At 37.6% G+C, this 21,945-nt stretch overlaps 1 protein-coding gene and 1 long non-coding RNA gene across 51 annotated transcripts in view; one reads left to right on the forward strand and one right to left on the reverse strand.

Moving 5' to 3' along the window:
* The first annotated feature begins 7,534 nt into the window (after window positions 1-7,534).
* Window positions 7,535-21,945, forward strand: part of LOC127369757 (protein NLRC5-like) — a 137,779-nt gene continuing 123,368 nt past the window's right edge. For 36 of the 50 annotated variants that reach the window (XM_051411436.1, XM_051411474.1, XM_051411439.1 and 33 more), the window contains exons 1-7: window positions 7,986-8,131; window positions 9,537-9,772; window positions 11,029-12,820; window positions 13,892-14,065; window positions 15,647-15,820; window positions 16,698-16,871; window positions 17,845-18,018. In XM_051411436.1, coding sequence (XP_051267396.1) covers window positions 8,001-8,131; window positions 9,537-9,772; window positions 11,029-12,820; window positions 13,892-14,065; window positions 15,647-15,820; window positions 16,698-16,871; window positions 17,845-18,018 — 2,855 coding nt within the window. In that variant the 5' untranslated portion in view covers window positions 7,986-8,000. Of the gene's footprint in view, window positions 7,596-7,981; window positions 8,132-8,452; window positions 8,567-9,536; window positions 9,773-11,028; window positions 12,821-13,891; window positions 14,066-15,646; window positions 15,821-16,697; window positions 16,872-17,844; window positions 18,019-21,945 lie in introns of those variants that run through there. The other 14 variants (XM_051411482.1, XM_051411483.1, XM_051411485.1 and 11 more) reach the window with 11 other exon arrangements.
* Window positions 11,280-21,945, reverse strand: part of LOC127369792 (uncharacterized) — a 62,337-nt gene continuing 51,671 nt past the window's right edge. Inside the window, exon 4 of the long non-coding RNA XR_007886113.1 lies at window positions 11,280-11,438. This is a non-coding gene — a long non-coding RNA (uncharacterized LOC127369792). The remainder of the gene's footprint in view (window positions 11,439-21,945) is intronic.

Consider the following 21,945-nt stretch of genomic DNA (forward strand, 5'->3'; position numbering starts at 1 on the left):
TCTCTCCTCAGCTGGAAGTGATCTCAGTCCAGGTGTGAGGTGGTGAGGAAGGAGGTTTTGTTGGAGGATCAGCTGTGTCCTGATGATTCAGAGAGGTTAGAAGCAGCAGCATCAGCTCTGACTGGCCATGTTACTGGGAGGTAGAGTGGAGAGGAGAGCTTCATCCAGCAGTGACTGACAGAGGAATCACAACCAGTGGAGATGAAGCTCTCCAGTGCTGCAGTCTGAACTGCTCTGAGATCAGCTCCACTGTCAGACCTAATATCAAGTCCACCATCATCCCTGTGTGTTCCTCTGGATGTGACAGAGTATCATCAGTGTATCTGGACTGCTCTGCTGCTGCTCTGTCCTTCTACTGATCTCTACAGACACACTGAGACTCCTCCACTCCTTCTGCTCCACACTCAACCACCTCCTCCACCTCCAACCTGGACTATTGTATATTCTCAAACTGCTTCTACACATTTGTTCTGTTTATGACAACGTAACTGTAGATCAACACTTTAAATTTATTTTAAGTTTTGTCTCTTCTGTTCCAACTCCACCTTGTGGAAAAATTATTTCCACATATACTTCTAATTCATTTGGAAGTTGATGTGAAAAATCATAGAAAAATAAGATACAGAAGATCTTGCAGATTTATTTGTGTTACCCATTTCTGTTCATCTGTCAATCGGCAGTCACTCCGATCATCCTCCCAAACGCTCAGTGGATGTGATAAAGTAGTCTACTGTTACTGTTGGGTTTTGTTCTATCCACACAACATAGTGACTAAAATCATCGTTACAACCGGCCCAGGGTGGTTATGCATGGCTTCTGCTTATCCATACGAAGAATCCATATGCCATAGTGCTTTGGAACCTTTGTTGTGCGAATGCCTGTGAATCCAGACGCCATTCCTGTCTGTGTGGCAGAGGGCACCAAATGGGGAGGGGTCACCACCAAAACAGTCTGATCATTAATCAGTAATAATCATACAATGTTATACACAGGACGCAGCGCCTGGTTTAATCAAGTCTTACTGTCATTTATGCCTCTCTGTCCTCCTGCCTCTGTAGGACAGCCAACCCAGGATTTCACAGAGCTGTATCACAGGTCTCTTAGACTTAACAGTTCAACTTTAATCTTGAAACATCAATTTTATTCTCAATATTTAGATTTTATTCTCAATATTTAAGATTTTATTCTAATATTTAGACTTTATTCTCAATATTTGATTTAATTCTCAATATTTTGACTTAATCTTCCCACTTTTGTTTTTTACTCGTGTGGCCCTCATACTCTTTTGTAAATACCAGATTTTTCTCATAGTTTAACAGATAATTGTTGTAACAAGAAGATAAAACCTGTAGAAAGTTTGGATTTAATCGAAGTTTATATATATATCTTTAAAATATTTTATTTTCTAGTACATCCAAACAGATTGTGTGTTATTGCAGTTATTGGTGATATTTATCTGTTTTCATTTTGATATTCGATCCATTGTTAATATAAAAATATTAATTAGAGTTACCCAAAGTTACTGAAATATCTGGATTTTTGGTGAGAAGTCAGTGCTGTGTTGAACATTGGTCACACATTGAACACCAGAACATTTGTTTTATTAAAGTTTTTCTTCTGACATGAAATCAATCAACAAACATGTTTTATAATTTAGATAATGTGTCATTATTATTGATTATGATCATGTACGTGTATATATTTGTTCTGTTTTCTCATAGTACATCAAAAACAAAAATCTGTATATTCAAATCCATCTTACTTCTGATTGATTGACCTGAACAAAGTGTGGATTCAATCAAAGCTTTTTGTAGTTTCTCAGTTTGCAGTCGGCTGTTTACGTCTTCATTAGACTCTGAGCATAAAACAAGGGTGGAAAGCCATCTGACTCTGACCCCCCACACTGAGAAAGATCATGTTTTATTCACACAATTAAAAGTGAATCAGTTTCCAACAAGTGCTCGTCCAGTCTGTTTGTAACACAGAAGAATTCAACTTTAGAGACTTAAAGGCAAAAATTCCATACATGAACAATAAAAAGGAAGCAGAGTTAAACTGAAAACAGGATTAGAAGCTGCTGTCACTCTCAAACTGATTCCCTGGTCTTAATACAGAAAGGTCATGTTCAGTAATAACTCAGTTTTGAGTTGTTCAACTTCTCTGATGACGTCCTCAGTAACAGGAGGAAGATGGTGATGATGGAGCTGCAACTGATTCACTCTGTGGCTCTCAGACTAAAGGCTACTTCACTTATCAACAAATACTTCACTATAATAGGATCTGTTGGCAGAAATAATATGTGTAATATGTGCCTGACTCATTGGTGTATAATAGTGCCTTAAGTATAATTCATGTGTGCATCAAATTCTGTTTTCAATTCAGTCTCCAATACTCAAAATAAGACTTCAACACTCTTTAAACTTTAAGAAAAAATATTTTTCTCCTTTTCATTACAGAAATCCTTTTATTTGAAAAATCAAAGTTTGCCAAAGCAGAAATTTACTGGTGCAAGTTATAGGGAAGATATTAAAGGATCAGGTGAACCAAAAGTATTTAATGTCTGTCAGATATTTACAGCAAGTTTAAAGTGTTTATATAAACTCAGCATTTGACAGAATTTCACAGTCAGCTTGTAAAGTAGCTGCATCACTTCCTTGTGTTGCAGCGCCCTCTGGAGAAGAAACTGAAAATTAAAGATCAACTTTTAAGTTCTTACCATCAGCACAAAAGTTAGTGTTTTCAGTGATTCCATATAAATGTTTAAAAAGTTACAAACATTAAGAGACAAAGACTTAGAATTAGTGCACAAGTTAAAGAATATGAATAAAACAAAAATACATATAAAACAGAATACTTTAGTGAACAGTAGTGATTAAATGAATTTACTGTATATATACAATAATAATGTAGGGAAATGTATGAGCTTAAATGAATATACACATTGTCAAGCAGTTCTAGTTGATGTTGCCAGGAGCTGCTTGCCACAGTTTTGTACATCACACTGACCAGAATATATTAACCATCTCACATGAGTTTCCCGGGGATTTGCTCACATTAATCCCAGTACTTCTCTCAAATAGTGGGGGCAGTGAGGTGTCTCAACAGTGAGAGGCAGGGGGACTGACGGAGGAGAGATGGAGAGAAGTTTCTGACAGGGTGAAAAGAAAACGGAGGAGACGTCAGAGGAAAGAACAGCAAGTGACAGTAACCGGCATAAACCTAATAAAGGCAGGAAATACGATGACCTGAGTGCTTTGGGGTTTTTAGACTGATTCTGGAAAGTGAAGAAGACAGCCTGTTGTTTGGTCCTTTCAAACTTCTGACGGACAGCATGAAAGCAAACACCTGGAATATACACCCCAGTTATGTCAATAAGCCACTGGACTTTTTTCATAGAAAACTCGATGAGTATCTCCAACAGAGGCATCAGTAAATAAAAAAGCACCGTTAGCCTCGTACAAACACCGCCACATCGCAAGGGGCCGAAAAGCTCACAGGATAGCAGGGGAGCTAATACTCCGACAACGGTGGACATAGTCACAATCATAGGTCGGAAAAGTGCTGAGACACTGAAACCTGTCCCTCTGTCCAATGACACGATCGGGAGACGTTTATTTGACATTTCACACGACCTCCAAGAACAACTCACAGAACATCTAACAGACAAACATTAAATAGAACAATATTGTTGCACAAAAAAACAAACATTAAAGTCACTACCTTTTTGAAAAGATAATGATGAAGAGCTGACAGAGTGACCAATGTTTACGGTTTAAAACAGTTTTGAATGTTGTGCAAGTTAAGTCCAAATGTTCCAGCGGTATGAAGAACTCGGGGCTTTGTCTGTGTGTATATATATATTATTAAATGACTTTGTGGCTTGCTTCCTTCCCTTTCTACATATGGACCACCAGGACTCAATGCGCTGGTTAATACGTGGATGAGCCATGCATGTGGCTGCACGCTCCAGAGTGGTAGTCATGGTGATGGCTTTCTAACGGTACAACCCTGTGTTTACTTTTTAAAGTCCGCAAGCTGATGTTTATATTGTGTAAACTTGACAGCATGTCCATGATTGCATCGTACAGGTGTCCCTCATTCAAATATTGTGTTGCAATAATGCAGCATGTCTGGTCCTTCCGTCTGCTCCGTATCCCTTTAAAGACTCAAGAGACCGTCCACACCAAACACAAAACCTATCAGCCACCGTAGTGTTGCCATATGTTAACAATGACTGTTTCTCACTTTTACTCACCGGTACTTTAGTTTTATTGTGAAAAGAGGCTCTTTTACTTTGAAAGTATAAATACACATCACATCATGTGACCATGAAATCCTGTTTGTCATTCCTTTTTTCCATGGACAAGTGACACACAAAAGAATATCTGAGGGCCCCAAAGTTAACCAACTGTTCAATATTTCTGCAAAATTCATTCAGAGAAAAATTCAAATACTATCTGGAGAAAATTAGCTTTTTCATTCTCATCATTAAAAATCAGTTTAGATGTGGTTGGCTTTTTGTAAAATGGTAACATGTAGTTACTATGTTTTTAGAAAAAAAGCCAAATAAATAAATATATCAAATATTTCCATTATTTAAACCATTTTAAGTAATAAAAACAAATTAAACATTTCCATCATGTTTAAGTAATAATTAATGCAGTAGAGGGTTAATACAACAGTTTTAATGTCAGGTCTAAGTGGGGGATTTTTAATATCATCAACATAAATATCAAGTTCAGCTGTGAAACAGGAAGCTTTGACATTTTATTTTCTCCTCATATTTCCCCTGAAGGAGTTTTAATGTTGATAAACTGCTGCAGCTGGATTAGATTCAGTGTTGAAGTAGGGAAACTGCTGTTTTCTGTTTACAATGTTTTAATTGCAGTTCTGTTATTTGGCCACAAGAGGGCGATGTTGACCACATTATAATTATGGGGTCAGCAGCGCCCTCTCTGGTCAATAATGGTTGCAGTGTATTACCAGCGACTGTAACATAGATAACACTGATTTATTTAATGTATAAACCAAAATGTTTAGGCTTAATCTATTAATTTAATGTTTGAAAACTATTAATATTTTATTAAGTTCATTCTCATTTACGTTTGTCTCATTTTTTTTATGTTTGTGATTTTCTTTTTTACACATTTTTATGTGAAATGTTGAATGTAGAACACAGAATATCATTGTCTAAATACTGCATTACTGTAATTTTTTGTACATTAAGGGCATTAAACATGAAGTTGATGATCGTGTTACATATATAAAACACTTTCTAAAACACAATAATGTTTTTAAGACGTTTAAGTTAATTGCTACAATGCTTGTCTGTGTTTCTCTAGCAGTTGTAGCTGTTAGTCTCACAGGTGTGACAGTTTAACTGGTGATACTGAGGCTTTGAGGACCTTATGGCCGAACCAGGAAATAAAGATTCTGACTACTTCTAGGACCTTCATTCATTTGACATTTAAAACACTGCAATAGAAACACTTTGCTGGAACAATAATGTTGGTGTCTGCTCCTCACAAAAACGTCTCCACATAATGAATATTTATGTATTCCTCTGGAACCAGTAGGTTCTCCTGCATTTTCCAACAAAATCTGGTAACTGTATAAAGCAGGGACTATGGGGAATGGCAATGTATGTGACAAAACATTGCAAACGTCAATAAAACATCCAAAATCCTCATGTTATCGGTCTTGTGTCATAGTTGTTTTTAATGTGTGTAATTACATCCAGCCTATAAATGAATCAGTCTGAGTTTACGCTCCAAGCAGTGTGGAGAACTTTGTCAGCTGTGGCAGAGTGCACAGTCATTCATGCTACACTATCTGTATTTACTATTCGATCGAGTTTAATATTTCAAATCTAGGCGTTTCCACACTCATCCCAACAGTCTACAAGATTCAGCAGTTTAGTCCACATGTTTGCTGCATGTGCAACTCTGGATCTGAATAAGTTTGTTCAGCTGGGCATCCAACTTCTGCTCCTATTTGCAAAACAGGTTACAATATGTAATTTTGTTGAAGACTTTGCTGACATGTACAGAATATAAATAAAGATAAAAAGTCTGTAAACTTTAATATGAAACATGATCAATGGTAGACAGACGTTGCATCACAAGTTAATCTGCTCATATAATGTCACCACAACTCTACTTCAACGTAATTTATTAAACATATACTGACTGTTTTCTATATATAATACCACAATTCTATCACATCTTATAATCTCTGTCCCATTTATTCAAAATCCCACAAAGTTGTGAATGTGAATCGGATTTGTATAGTGTGAACCCTCTACTGATTAAGTTTTAACTTTGTCCAATTTCTGTTCTTACTGCAAATGAAGATTTGACAGTTGTCTAATTTGGATGAAAGAGGGGTGATAGCATTGTGTGTATAATATCATTGTGATTGGTGAGATAAAAGTGTAGACAACGACATGATCAATGGTAAAAAATGTTGTAGATGTCACCAGTTGATCTGGAGCTCACTCCACACTGCGTTAAACTGCAGACTGTATGTTTCCTTTAATCTTATTTGAAATCAGAACTGGAGTGTTGACCGTGTTAGGGATTTCATTCTGGTTGATTAAAATGATGAAAAGTAAATTCAGTCAGTATTTCTAGTGTACAAATCTGCAGCAATGCTGGGAATATCACCAGTTCATTCAACCAGCAGTTAAACTGTCACAACTGTGGTCTTTTAACTGTGGGCGAAAGGAAGATACAACAAGAAAAGAAGCTGCGGCCAGGTAAGTTGCCTTGGTCTCGTTTTATACAATACAACGTTATATATCTATATATATCAGAAACATCTGAAAGATGGACCAGAAGGACATTGGTTCTTGGTCTACAATGCAAATGGTATGCATGGGGTTAGATGTGTACTATACTAATGGTTAATGATCATTAACGTCTCTGCAGTGTTTTGAAACAATCTTTACTTCCTTTATTAAAATACACAGAATTGGCTTTATTTATTGTTTATGCAAGATTACAGCATGGTATGAACAGTGAAAGGTCATTCATTAAATGCACTCATGTAAGTCATTTAATAACTGTTTAACTTTAGTCTGTAAAGAAAACATTTATTTAATTTATTTTACAGCACTTTGTAACTTAAACACAACATTTTATTTAAACATCATTTAAGTACCAACATTTTGATCAAACTAGAATTTTCATTGTCTTTTCAAGCCAAGAGAGACGGCTCATAAGACACATCATGTTAGACAGTTTATCGTGTGAGCACCACACACACACACACACACACACACACACACACACACACACACACACACACACAGATCAAAGAAAATTTCCAAATGCAGCTGTTTAAGAGGTTAATGTGAATTCCTCTGTTACAGACCTGACTGGGATCAAGCAGCATGTTGATCCAGTCTTTTTCTTTTACATTATAATACAAAATGACACACACACACTTTGAGTTCCTGTAAATAGAGAGGGGAGGAGCTGACCAGATTGCTTAATAACACCAGGAGGAAACCCTGAAAGTCAAAGTATTCAGTTGGTTCAGTCTCCATTTTGAGTCGACAGAGCAGAAGGAGGGAAACTGAAGGCTGAGGCAGGGTGAGTGTTAATACAACATTATTATTATTTTACTGTCAAAGTCTCTGAGTCAGTTTTCTTCCTGTGGACTGTAGAGGACAGAAATGTTAGAATGAACTCAACAGTTTGATTCATCTGTGGATACAAAGTTGTGATTGACTGAATAATACAGATTAAAGCTACTGTAACCCAAGAAAACAAGTACAGGGTTAAAGAAAGTGACCAGGTGGAGTTCTATATTATACTGTATACTCTATATACTATACAGAGTACTGTGTGTGTGTGTGTGTGTGTGTGTGTGTGTGTGTGTTACTTCTTGTTCTGTCAGTCTTGCATGTGTCTCTTGAACAAACCTGTTTCCTGTTTCTTGTGCTCTGAACTCAGTCTGTTAATATTTTATCTCTCAGACTGACTGAAGTCCAGAAGATGAGTGTTTGTGTGGAGGAAGAGGAGGAGAGAGCAGAGTCTCCAGTGTCCAGCTGTCTGTCTATGAAGAGTGATCAGTCCAAAGATGATCCTCCAGACTTCAGAAATGAACCTGGACCCTCAGACACAAAGTAAGAGAACTGACACTAACTCATTAATTTCACTTATATTCAGTTACCTGTATGTTCTCTGTTGATTTAATGTTTGTATTTTACATTTTCTACCAAACTGTATTTGCTAAAAAAAACTTTTTGTGAGAAATTTTTCCTTCCAACTTCCTCTTAGTATCTGTAGCTGTCAGTCAATCTGATCTAAGAAGACTAATAGACTAACTTTTACTTCCTACTTAACAACAGTAGCAGCAATTTGTTTATTTACAGCTTCCTGAATGGGAAAGATTAAAGGACAAAGGATTCATGTGAATAAAACCATCTTGGTGTTTGCAGAGTTCAGGACAACAGACAGAGAGCAGAGTCTCCAGTGTCCGGCTGTCTGTCTATGAAGAGTGATCGGTCCAAAGATTGGAATCCAGACTTCAGTAATGAACCTGGACCCTCAGACACAAAGTAAGAAACTGTTTTTACTGTAAACTGACCTGATGGAAGATGATTCATTGAGCATGAAGACAAAATAGATTTATTTTCATGATGCAGAACTATTAGTGCAGACACTGTTTCAAACTAAAATGTATCTTATTTTATTTCTTTAACAAAAAACTTGAGAACCTCAGTTTCAGAGTTTATATTTCATATATAATATGATAATATTCATATATTTTTGCTCTGATGTTTAAGTCGCTGTAAATATTTGTAACTATTATCTGAAAGAATCTGTTTCTAATGTGTAATTAAATATATTGTTTCTAAAGATGAAGAAACAAACATCCATTTATTTATGTAAAAGTTATCTGCAGATTTAAAAACAGGGACAGAAAATGTCAAATGTAGATTTGGAGACTTCTTTTTAAGAATATTTGAACTGGATATATTCCTTCATTTGATAGCTGACAATATAGAGTGACAGGAAAAATAAAAGGAATGAAAAACAAACAAATAAACAGTTTGTAGTTGAACCTGTGACACCACTGTTACGTGCTATGTGTCTTACAGTAAACTGCTGGTCTATAATAATTATTTAGAGCACTTCTAACCTCAGTTTAAACTAACACAAGCTAATCTGCCCAAAGTGACTGTAGAACAGTGAAGGACATAATCAGCTCTCTTTAATGGAAGGCTTTTATTGTGAAGCAGCTGCAGGAAGTGTTGAGTTTGTATTAATAACAAACTACAGGCAGATCAATAAATGTTTAATAAGACAGACAGATAGGAAAAGCACTCAGTGTTTATGAAAGCAGGAGAGTTGAAATAAAAGGAATCATTTTCATTACAGACTGAATGCTGAATTCAAACAGAAAAGTTAACAACACTTTTAATGTTCTCTGTGACCATCTGAGCTTCCAGACAGTGTCGGACAAATCTCAGTATTTTTCATCAACAATCAACAAATCATTTTAGTAATAAAGAAATGTCTTCACAGAGAGAGGAAGAGGAGTCATGTTTCTGTGGAGGAGCAGCTGTCCTGCTGTGTTTTGTGTCAGGACGTCCTGAAGGATCCAGTCTCTACCAGCTGTGGACACTGGTTCTGCAGACAGTGCATCACCTCATACTGGGACCAGTCTGCTTCATCAGGAGACTCCTCCTGTCCCCAGTGTGGAGAAAGATCCAGAACAAGAGCTGGACTGCAGACAGCCAGTCAGACCAGTTCTGTACAAAGTAAGACTGTACATCTTAAATCAAATTTTAATGTAACCTTCTACATTTTACAACATTACGTTTATTTATAGACTTCTAATAAGTTAATTCAACCATGTGGATACAACCCAAAAATTGCATGAATCATGTAACTATATAAACTTCATGGAATAAACTGAACAAGTGCTACTTGTCCTGGATGTAGGATGAGATTGAACCATTGGCAGCACAGTAGGCAAGTACCAGTGAATAGAAATTAGATTCAATCAGCCACCAGTAGTCAGTGCAGGGTGTGGAGGAGCAGTGTAGTGTGGGAGAACTTCAGTAGGTTGAAGACCAGCTGAGCTGCTGCATTCTGGATGAGCTGCAGAGGTCAGATGGCACACAGTGACTAATACTAAAATCCTTCAGCATATTGTGCTAACTTACATGTGGGACAGAGGTTTTTGTGACATGAGTCACAGCTTCAGAAAAACGCAGCTACATGAGTGACTGACTGACCGAGCGGTCATTAACAGGCCGACCTGAGATGGTCTCCTCCCTCAAACTAAAATCACCTCTGTGTGGAGACACTTGACGACAACTACGCTCGTTACTGGAAGTCAGTGCAATAAAAGCGTTGCTAGTAGAAATCCAACACTTTATCAATGCACTGTTCAACAAGTAAAACCATGTAAACTGTGGAGAAGAGATATCTGCTCTGTCCGCTTTCTCTCATCCACCTCCTCTATGTTTTACATAAGCACAGCGCTGAGCTCAGCTAAGAGTGAATTGCTACCAAAATAAAAGCTGCCTGTTGAGTTTAGTTTGTGAAGTGTCTTAAAATATGGCAAATTGAATTAAACATTACAGTTGCTTTTCTAGAAACAACATGTAGTTTTATTTAAAATATTAAATTCTTATCCCGTTTTTAATTAAATGAAAACCAGACTGACACAGGAACTGAATAGCTAATATGAACTCTTTAATGTTTGTTTATTTTTATCACAAGTCATATCGTCATCGTAATATTGAACAGTGTTATTGCACATCACAGATATTCCTCATATCGTGCAGGGCTAGTTTAGATAATGAGCTGCTGAGGCTCAGCCTGTTGCCTCTGCTGTCAATCAAACACGTACACCGACACACAGTCAGAGAAAAAATAACATTTTCTGATGTTCCCTCAAAACTACTTCTGTTTATATTTCTATATTTATCTTTATATTGGTAATGAAAATAATCAGCAGATTGTCAAATCATCTTTGTTTTGACTCAAACTTTTTTGTCTTCATTAGTGAGTGGTGGTCTGCAGGACGTTTTAGATGAACATAAGATCAGTCTGAAGACGAGATGTAAACATGTGACTGAAGGAAATGATGAACCAGGAAGTAGAACCCTCCTCAACAGGATCTACACTGAGCTCTACATCACAGAGGGACAGAGTGAAGAGGTTAATACCCAACATGAGGTGAGGCAGCTTGAGACAGCTTCCAAGATGGAGACCCTCCATGACACTCCAATCAAGTGCCACGACATCTTTAAAGCCTTACCTGACCAACAGAGACACATCAGAGTGGTTCTGACGAACGGCGTCGCTGGCGTTGGAAAAACCTTCTCAGTGCAGAAGTTCACTCTGGACTGGGCAGAGGGCTTGGAAAACCAAGATGTCAGTCTGGTGGTTCTGCTTTCGTTCAGGGAGCTGAACCTGATCAAAGATGAGCAGTACAGTCTTCTCACACTGCTCCATGTTTTCCATCCAACATTACAGAAGATCACAGCAGAGCAGCTCGCTGTCTGTAAACTTTTGTTTATCTTTGACGGCCTGGATGAAAGCAGACTTTCACTGGATTTCCACAACAATGAGGTTGTGTCTGACGTCACACAGAAGTCTTCAGTCAATGTGCTGTTGACAAACCTCATCAAGGGGAATCTGCTTCCCTCAGCTCTCGTCTGGATAACTTCCAGACCTGCAGCAGCCAATCAGATCCCTCCTGAATGTGTCGACAGGGTAACAGAAGTACGAGGCTTCACTGACGCCCAGAAGGAGGAGTACTTCAGGAGGAGAGTCAGTGATGAAGATCTGTCCAACAGAATCATCTCACACATCAAGACCTCCAGGAGCCTCCACATCATGTGTCTAATCCCAGTCTTCTGCTGGATCACTGCTACAGTTCTGGACCACATGTTGACTACAGACCAGAGAGGAGAGCTGCCCAAGACCCTGACTGACATGTACTCACACTTCCTGCTGGTTCAGACAAAGAGGAAGAAGCAGAAGTATGATGAGGGACATGAGAAGAGTCCACAGGAGCTGACGGAGGCTGACAGGGAAGTTCTTCTGAAGCTGGGGAGGCTGGCGTTTGAACAGCTGGAGAAAGGAAACATCATGTTCTACCAAGAAGACCTGGAGCAGTGTGGTCTTGATGTCACAGAGGCCTTGGTGTACTCAGGAGTTTGTACAGAGATCTTCAAAAGAGAGAGTGTGATCTTCCAGAAAACAGTCTACTGCTTTGTTCATCTGAGCATTCAGGAGTTTCTGGCTGCAGTCTACATGTTCCACTGTTACACCAACAGGAACACCAAAGTACTTAAGGACTTCCTGGGTCAAAAACATGTTAATTCAACCCTGGATGCCTTTCTGAGGAAAGCCATGGAGAAATCCCTCAAAAGTAAAAATGTCCACCTCGACCTGTTGGTTCGCTTCCTTCATGGCCTCTCTCTGGAGTCCAACCAGAGACTCTTAGGAGGCCTGCTGGGTCAGACAGGCAACAGTCCAAAAATCATCCAGAGAGCCATCAACAACCTGAAGAAGATGAACAGTGATGATATCTCTCCTGACAGAAGCATCAACATCTTCCACTGTCTGATGGAGATGAACGACCACTCAGTCCATCAGGAGATCCAAGAGTTCCTGAAGTCAGAGAACAGATCAGAGAAGAAACTCTCTGAGATCCACTGCTCAGCTCTGGCCTACATGCTGCAGATGTCAGAGGAGGTTCTGGATGAGTTGGACCTGAAGAAGTACAACACATCAGTGGGGGGAAGACAGAGACTGATTCCAGCTGTGAGGAACTGCAGAAAGGCTCAGTAAGTCCAGATGTGATTAACATTATAAATCAATGTAAAGTTGAAGCCGTCAGTATTAGAGTAAAGATTATATTGTTTAGTTCTTAACAAAGAATGTCTTTTCCCATGTTTTTTCATTCTAAATAATTTTGATTTATAAACCAGTTTACAGACGAGTCCATTCAAATACCACCAGAGAGAGAGAGGGAAAAGGAGAGAGCTTGTTTACTAGTGAAGGTTCATTTAGTGTAGCAGAGCCTTTCCAGTGAGCCATGATGCACAGTAGCAGCACCCTGACTGTGTTTGACCTGAATGTAACAGAACCTTAATTAGTGTCATTGGTAACACCTGTGTTTACCCTCCTGTTTCATATCAAAATGGCTCCTGTGGAAAAGGTTTATTATACTATTATTGCAATGGGAGTCATTAAATTAATATAATGGGAGATGAAAAGCAGCTGGAGCAACTTAATAAGATTCATCTGGGGCTGCATTAGTGAGATTTTCACGGTACAATAACCATCTCAGAATCACAGTTTAAAGGTTTACAGTATTACACAGTTATTAATTATCAGTTACAGTAATGAAACAGAAAGATGTGTTCTTTTTGTTTGTTTGTTTTTTGGTTGAATGCTTTACTATAATTTCCTATATATTTCCTATATTTTTAATAACACTAATACAACAGAATTCAATACCATAGATAAACAAATGTACATAGTATGATTTCATACTATAGTATAACATGGTATTGGTATACAGCTGAAACCCTAGATGGAAAAAAGCTGCACAAAATAAACACAAGAAGCACATGACTGAGGTAAATACATATGAGTGCAGTTACAACCTATAGTGATTATACAGCTCATTGAACATCATGTTAAAATGAAGTTTAACAAACACAAATCACAGCACTTGTGGACAGGAGGAGCTCAAGTTTCAAACCACAGACCTTGTGATCAATGACTGACCAGCTGAGCTACAGCCGCTCATGTTAATGTGCTTTGTGATGCAAAATGCACAAAAGTCTATTTTTATTATAAAATGCCAGATTTTATTGTACTTAGTAAATTTATATTCTATGTCATCACAGACTTTCTGGCTGTGGACTCTCAGAGACTCACTGTGAATTTGTGGTCTCAGCTCTGAAGTCCAACCCCTCCCATCTGAGAGATCTGGACCTGAGTGACAACAAGCTGCAGGATTCAGGAGTGAAGCTGCTGTGTGCTGGACTGGAGAGTAAAAACTGTAGACTGGAGACTCTGAGGTCAGTTCATGTATTTTGCTCTTGTACAGTGTATATCTGATCTGTCTAATTTATCTGTGTGCAGTGTTTTTACTGGGGATCGGAGGCAAAACACACACACACACACACACACACACACACACACACACACACACACACACACACACAGCGACAGAGACACAGAGGAGAGAGTTGATGTAAAAGGTTGTAAAAGATGTAAAAGATTATAATTCAAGTTGAATACAAATGTAATAGTTCACAGTCTGGTGACTTTGACCCACACTGAGCAAAGCATAATAAAATATGACCAAGACCTCAATTTAAAATGAAGAACATATTCTGAGTTAGAGAGAAATTTGGACATTACCGTAGGTCAGCGCTGACTGGTCCATGCCGTGGGCTTGGCTGGTGGAGTGTCGCCTGCTGGTTGGTTCTCCCAGGGAGCCGCAACATCCGCCGGGGATTCAAAACGCCGCACCACACCGAAGCTCGCCGGCAGAACCTTCAGCAGCAGCATCCTTCTGTCCTCGGTTGTAGAGTGTGTGTTTTTGCGATAGCGTGAATTGTTAGGATCTTAGTAGATAGTGTTTTTGTATGATTGTGTTCAGTGAGTATCGTAAGGGTGAGCTGCCATTTTCTTTGTACTAATTTTCTCCTGTTTTTCATTAGGATAGGGAGTTAGGTTTAGTAACTGTATTTTATTTATATTGCATAGGGATTAGAAAGGATTTTTGTTTAGGGAAGTTAGTCCTGTTTTGTTTGTTGTTTTGGCCTTGGTTCACCCTGAAGTTTGTTGTTTAGTCTTTGTTGCACTTTGTTTCACCTGTTTGTAAATAAATCACATCACTTGATTGTTAACACTGTATTAGTTGTTCGTTTGGGAATCGGGGTAGGATTATTGGTTCATTTACATCACACATTTATGTGGCGCTCCTTCCCCCTAGACAGGGGCGTAACAATAAGGCATTAAAACATGCTTAATAATGACTAATAAAGAGTTAATATGCTACTAATATGCATGCACAAACACACTGTAAAAACACACACACACACACACACAAGCAGCAAGCATATTTCTGAATGCTGGTGTTTGAAGTATTGTGTGTGACTTTGTGTTCTGACTCAACCAGTTAGCAGGAGCATAAATAATACACTGTATTTGTATAGGAAGGTACTTGGTTACATTTAAGATTAAGAGAGAATATGCAGCTCTCTTTGCTCAGTGCACATTTGATCCAGTTATAAAGAAGATTGAGGATGAAGCTCACAGTCAGTGTGTGTTGATGGAGATGACAGTGGTGATGAGGATAGTCTAAATGTGTGAGATACATCAGAACTGCTGGTTTAAAGAGGTTTGTTTTTACTTAAATTATTATTTCTGTCATAAATTCTTATTTATTTGATATTGGCCTTTTTGGAATTCTATAGAAAACATCTGTCTTAATATTATTCATAAAAGGACACATGGTTGTTATGAATCAGAAGAAACAGAAGAAAATGGAAGTAACAACATGTCTGATTTCATCATTATTACAGACCTGACTGACAGCACGTTATTGATCTTCTTTTGATCTGAACTTACATCTTTTATTCTTTATTCAGATTGAGGTACTGCAGTTTGTCAGAGATCAGCTGTGATTATCTGGTCTCAGCTCTGAAGTCCAACCCCTCCCATCTGAGAGATCTGGAGCTGAGTAACAACAAGCTGCAGGATTCAGGAGTGAAGCTGCTGTGTGGTTTTCTGGAGAGTCCACACTGTAGACTGGAGACTCTGAGGTCAGTTCACTGACTCTCTGTTACTGTTGTAGATCTGATATATTTAATTAACAACTGAACCTAATTTATGTTCATACATAACTTACATCCATAAAGTTGTAAATTTGCTTTTGTTCATATTTTCATGTTTGTTGAACTAAATTTAGTCTGCAGTCACAAAGACTTGTGTTTGTTATAGAAACTGTAGAAAATGTCCACTGTTAGTTGTTAAAGTAAATGAATGTTTATAATTGTTGGTAAATGGTCACATCTGGATACAGAAGATCCTCTGAACTAATATTTGTTTTAAACTGATCAAGTTTATTGAAGGAGAACTATTTCTTTGGTTTCTGTTGATTTCAATGTGTTTTCACAAATAATGTCTGATCATTGATATTGATCCTTCAGAACGAACACACACACACACACACACACACACACACACACACACACACACAGAACAACGCAAATTTTCAAATGCAGCTGTTTAAAGGATCAATATAGTATTGATCCTCTAATTACAGACCTGACTGAGATCAGCAGCATGTTATTGATCAGTGCTTTTTCTTTTTTGACATTATAATACGAAATGATCAATATAATAAATAAATAATTTCTATTTCAACTATCAGACAATAACAAATATATTCACTATTTGCTGTTTCCAACATTGTTATGAAGCTATATAATGTTTATACTGACTGAATAGTTTAAACTGAAGATAATTTGATTTTATGACTCCACTATTCCTAAAATAATGATTGTAGATGTCTTTTGTTCACATTTTCTAAACTTGTACATTCTAAACCTTCTTCAGCTCTGAACAGATTATTAAACACTGAATGATTTCAAGCAGGAACATTGTCTTCTAAACTTACATCTTTTATTCTTTATTCAGATTGTGGGGCTGCAGTTTGTCAGAGATCAGCTGTGATTATCTGGTCTCAGCTCTGAAGTCCAACCCCTCCCATCTGAGAGATCTGGACCTGAGTGACAACAAACTGCAGGATTCAGGAGTGAAGCTGCTGTGTGGTTTTCTGGAGAGTCCACACTGTAGACTGGAGACTCTGAGGTCAGACACCATTTTTTCCTTCTGTGCTGAGATTAATATGATGTGAAAGTTGTGCTGACAGTAAAGTGCAGACATAAGGCTGATATTATACTGATCCACACTGAGTATCTTAATGCTAAAGTCTGTTTTCTTCTTCAGTGGTTTAGTCCATTGACTGTGGCAGAGCAATGTTGAGCTCCACATTTAAAACCTGAATATAACAAGAAGAATCTACACTGGATAATTCACTCTGAACCTCTTAAACTCTTGATTTTCATCTTTATTTATATTGGTTTTAAAATACTCAATCTGTGACACTTGTGACTCAAAGGTCAAAGGTCATTGTGACCGTAAAATAGCTTTTTAGCCATAATTTAAGAATTAATCGGCTGATTTCTAGATTTCAGACACACACACACACACACACATGCTGACTGAACCGACACAATGAGTGGACAGTAACTATCACAGTTCAGGTTTTTATCTCTCCATCTTGTCCATTCGGCCTTTAACTTCCTGCCATCTTTGGAGTCGTGTTACTGCCAACATCGTATTGGAGCGCGTCCAGCTAGTCAGGAACCTGTGAGCGAGTTTCACCTGCAGCTCGTAGAGAAGCTTCACATCTAAAACTACCAGGAGAAAACCAAATTACAACATGTTGTATAGCTGCTCTAAAAAATACACAAATACAATAAATAAATAAATGAATAATCTATTCTGTCTATCAGACAATAACAAATATATTCAGTATTTGCTGTTTCCAACATAGTTATGAAGCTATATGATGTTTATACTGACTGAATAGTTTAAACTGAAGATAATTTGATTTTATGACTCCACTATTCCTAAAAGAAATATTGTAGATGTCTTTTGTTCACATTTTCTAAACTTGTACATTCTAAACCTTCTTCAGCTCTGAACAGATTATTAAACACTGAATGATTTCAAACAGGAACATTGTCTTCTAAACTTACATCTTTTATTCTTTATTCAGATTGTGGGGCTGCAGTTTGTCAGAGATCAGCTGTGATTATCTGGTCTCAGCTCTGAAGTCCAACCCCTCCCATCTGAGAGAGCTGAACCTGAGGTACAACAAGCTGCAGGATTCAGGAGTGAAGCTGCTGTCTGATCTTGTGGAGAGTCCACACTGTAGACTGGAGACTCTGAGGTCAGTAGAGGGTTGGAGTCAGTCCATGCTGGTTTCAGCAGTATTGTACTAAACACAGTTAGTATCAAAGCAAAGATCCAGTATTTGCTGCTTTCCTCAGTGAAGCTGTGAGAGGAGGATGGTGACAGACTTCAGGGTTGGACAGAAAGACAGAGAGAGAGAGAGAACAGTCAGCCAATCAGAGAGCCAGAAGCTTGTTGTGATCATGTGTTTGAGTTGATGTGAAGATGACTGTTGTTAAGTCTGTTAAGCTGTTAAGCTGTACAGAGACAGTGGTCCTCATTCATCAAACTGTCGTACCATCAAATCTGATCTCAAAGTGTTTGTTCTCTCATTTCAACACTAAACAACTGATCAGTTCATCTTTGTCACAGCTCTAAGATCAGTCTGACTGAAGCCTGCAAACCACTGGATCTTATTTCAAAGAACCATCATTATATTTAGTGACCATGTGGTCTTTGTACAAACCAGAACCTCTGCTGAAGTCCATTTATCACAGCTATTGTTCAGTCTTTGTATGAACATGTAGGACCTTTAACATCAGATATATATCTGTCCATTTGTCTTTTGTTTAGTCCAAATATGTTTTATATTATTTTAAACAGACTCCATATTTACAGATCTGTCCTGTGAGATTTCAAAAGCAGATGAAACATTCAAATGTGACTGAGACTGTGGTTTTTATCAGCTTTGAACCCAAACAGCAGTAAATCCATCATTACAGTGGGCAGTAAATGTCTCTCTGTTTCTGCAGTAATGATGCGTTCAGGGACTTCAGCACTGTATTTCCACTTTGTACTTCAGTGAAATCTGCAGTCAACAGACTTGATGTCCAAAGTGTCTGCAGGTCTGTGAGCTTCAGCTCAGAAAGCCAGAAAGCTACACACCCGCTCACCTTCTGGTCTGAACTGGACTGAAGTCCCTGCTGGTCTTTATACTGGATGTGCTGATGGAGGGAGTCTCTGTAAACACTGATTTATGACTTCTGTTGTCTGTCTTCTTCTCTCATCAGCTGGAAGCCAGTCAGAGTGTGAGTGGTGAGGAAGGAGGTTGTGTTGGAGGATCAGCTGTGTCCTGATGATCCAGAGAGGTTGAAGCAGCAGCATCAGCTCTGACTGGGCCATGTTACTGGGAGGTAGAGTGGAGAGCAGAGCTTCATCCAGCAGTGACTGACAGAGGAATCACAACCAGTGGAGATGACTCTCAGTGCTGCAGTCTGAACTGCTCTGAGATCAGCTCCACTGTCAGACACAATGTCAAGTCCACCATCATCCCTGTGTGTTCCTCTGGATGTGACAGAGTATCATCAGTGTATCTGGACTGCTCTGCTGCTGCTCTGTCCTTCTACACAGTCTCTGCAGACACACTGAGACTCCCTTCACTCCTTCTGCTCCACACTCAACCACCTCCTCCACCTCCAACCTGGACTATTGTATATTCTCAAACTGCTTCTACACATTTGTTCTGTTTATGACAACGTAACTGTAGATTAACACAACAATTGATTTTAAGTTTTGTCTTCTGTTGTAGCTCCACCTTGTGGAATGTTAATTTCCACGTTATACTTCTAATTCATTTTGGAAGTTGATGTGAAAAATCATAGAAAAAAATAAGGGAATGAATATGTTGCAGATCTATTTGTGTGCCCATTTTCAGCAGCGCCTGGTGTTATCAAGTCTTACTGTCATTTATGATTGTGTATCTCTGTCCTCTCCTCTGTAGGACAGCCAGCAGGACTCACAGGCTGCATCACAAGTCTCTTAGACTTAAAAGTTCAACTCTAATCTTGAAACATCAATTTTATTTTCAATATTTTGATTTCATTCTTAATATTTTGACTTTATTCTCAATATTTAGATTTTATTCTCAATATTTAGACTTTATTCTCAATATTTAGATTTTATTCTAATATTTAGACTTTATTCTCAATATTTTGACTTAATCTTCCACTTTTGTTTTTACTCGTGTGGCCCTCATACTCTTTTGTAAATACCAGACTTTTCTCATAGTTTAACAGATAATTGTTTGTAACAAGAAGATAAAACCTGTAGAAAGTTTGGATTTAATCGAAGTTTATATATATATCTTTTAAAATAGTTAGATTGTTATTGCAGTAATTGGTGATATTGATCTATTTTCATTTTGTTATTTGGTCCATTGTTAATATAAAAATATTGATTAGAGTTACTTAAAGTTACTGAAATATCTGGATTTTGGTGAGAAGTCAGTGCTGTGTTGAACATTGGTCACACACTGAACACGAGAACATTTGTTCATAAGTTTTTTCTTTTGACATGGAATTAATCAGCAAACATGTTTATTATTTATATAATGTGTCATTATTAGTAATTATGATCATGTATGTGTAAATATTTGTTCTGTTTTCTCATATTACATCAAAAACAAAAATCTGTATATTAAAATCACATCTTACTTCTGATTGATATAAATCTCCACAATCCAGCTTCTATAAATATAAATTATCTCCATGTTGGTCTAAGATTTATTTCTGACTGAAGAAGATTCAAGTTGGTTGCTTAATGATCTCCTGATTTTCAAATAAATAAATCGATAACTATCACAAATATCAGCTTTTTCTCATTTTATAACAGATGAATATTTGCTTGTGAGGAACAGAAATAAGATAAAACCTGAACAAAGTGTGGATTCAATCAAAGCTTTACTGTAGTTTCTCAGTTTGCAGTCGGCTGTTTACGTCTTCATTAGACTCTGAGCATAAAACAAAGGTGGAAAGCCATCTGACTCTGACTCCCACACTGAGAAAGATCATGTTTTATTCACACAATTAAAGTGAATCAGTTTCCAACAAGTGCTCGTCCAGTCTGTTGTAACACAGAAGAATTCAACTTTAGAAACTTAAGGCAAATTCCATACATGAACAATAAAAAGGAAGCCCCAGAGTTAAACTGAAAACAGGATTAGAAGCTGCTGTCACTCTCAAACTGATTCCCTGGTCTTAATACAGGAAGTCATGTTCAGTAATAACTCAGTTTGAGTTGTTCAACTTCTCTGATGACGTCCTCAGTAACAGGAGAAGATGGTGATGATGGAGCTGCAGCTGATTCACTCTGTGGCTCTCAGACTAAAGGCTACTTCACTTATCAACAAGCTAACTACTATAATAGGATCTGTTGGCAGAAATAATATGTGTAATATGTGCCTAACTCATTAGTGTATAATAGTGCCTTAAGTATAATTCATGTGTGCATCAAATTCTGTTTTCAATTCAGTCTCAATACTCAAAATAAGACTTCAACACTCTTTAAACTTTGAGAAATTTCATTTGCAGAAATCCTTTTTATTTTGAAAAATCAAGAAGTTTGCAGAAGCAGAATTTACTGGTGCAAGTTATAGGAAGATATTAAAGGATCAGGTGAATAAAAAAGTATTTAATGTCTGTCAGATATTTACAGCAAGTTTAAAGTGTTTATATAAACTCAGCAGTGACAGAATTTCACAGTCAGCTTGTAAAGTGACTGCATCACTTCACTGTGTTGCAGCGCCCTCTACAGGGAAGAAACTGAAAATTAAAGATCAACTTTAAGTTCTTACCATCAGCACAAAAGTTAGTGTTTTTCAGTGATTCCATATAAAATGTTTAAAAAGAAAATGACAAACATAAAAGAGACAAAAGACTTAAATTAGTGCACAAGTTAAAATATATGAATAAAACAAAATACATATAAAACAGAATACTTTAGTGAACAGTAGTGATTAAATGAATTTACTGTATATATACAATAATAATGTAGGAAATGTATGAGCTTAAATGAATATACACATTGTCAAGCAGTTCTAGTTGATGTTGCTGAGAGCTGCTTGCCACAGTTTTGTACATCGCACTGACCAGAATATATTAACCATCTCACATGAGTTTCTGAGGATTTGCTCACATTAATCCAGTAC

The sequence above is a fragment of the Dicentrarchus labrax genome, unplaced genomic scaffold (assembly GCF_905237075.1).
Source record: "Dicentrarchus labrax unplaced genomic scaffold, dlabrax2021, whole genome shotgun sequence".
NCBI classification, from domain to species: domain Eukaryota; kingdom Metazoa; phylum Chordata; class Actinopteri; family Moronidae; genus Dicentrarchus; species Dicentrarchus labrax.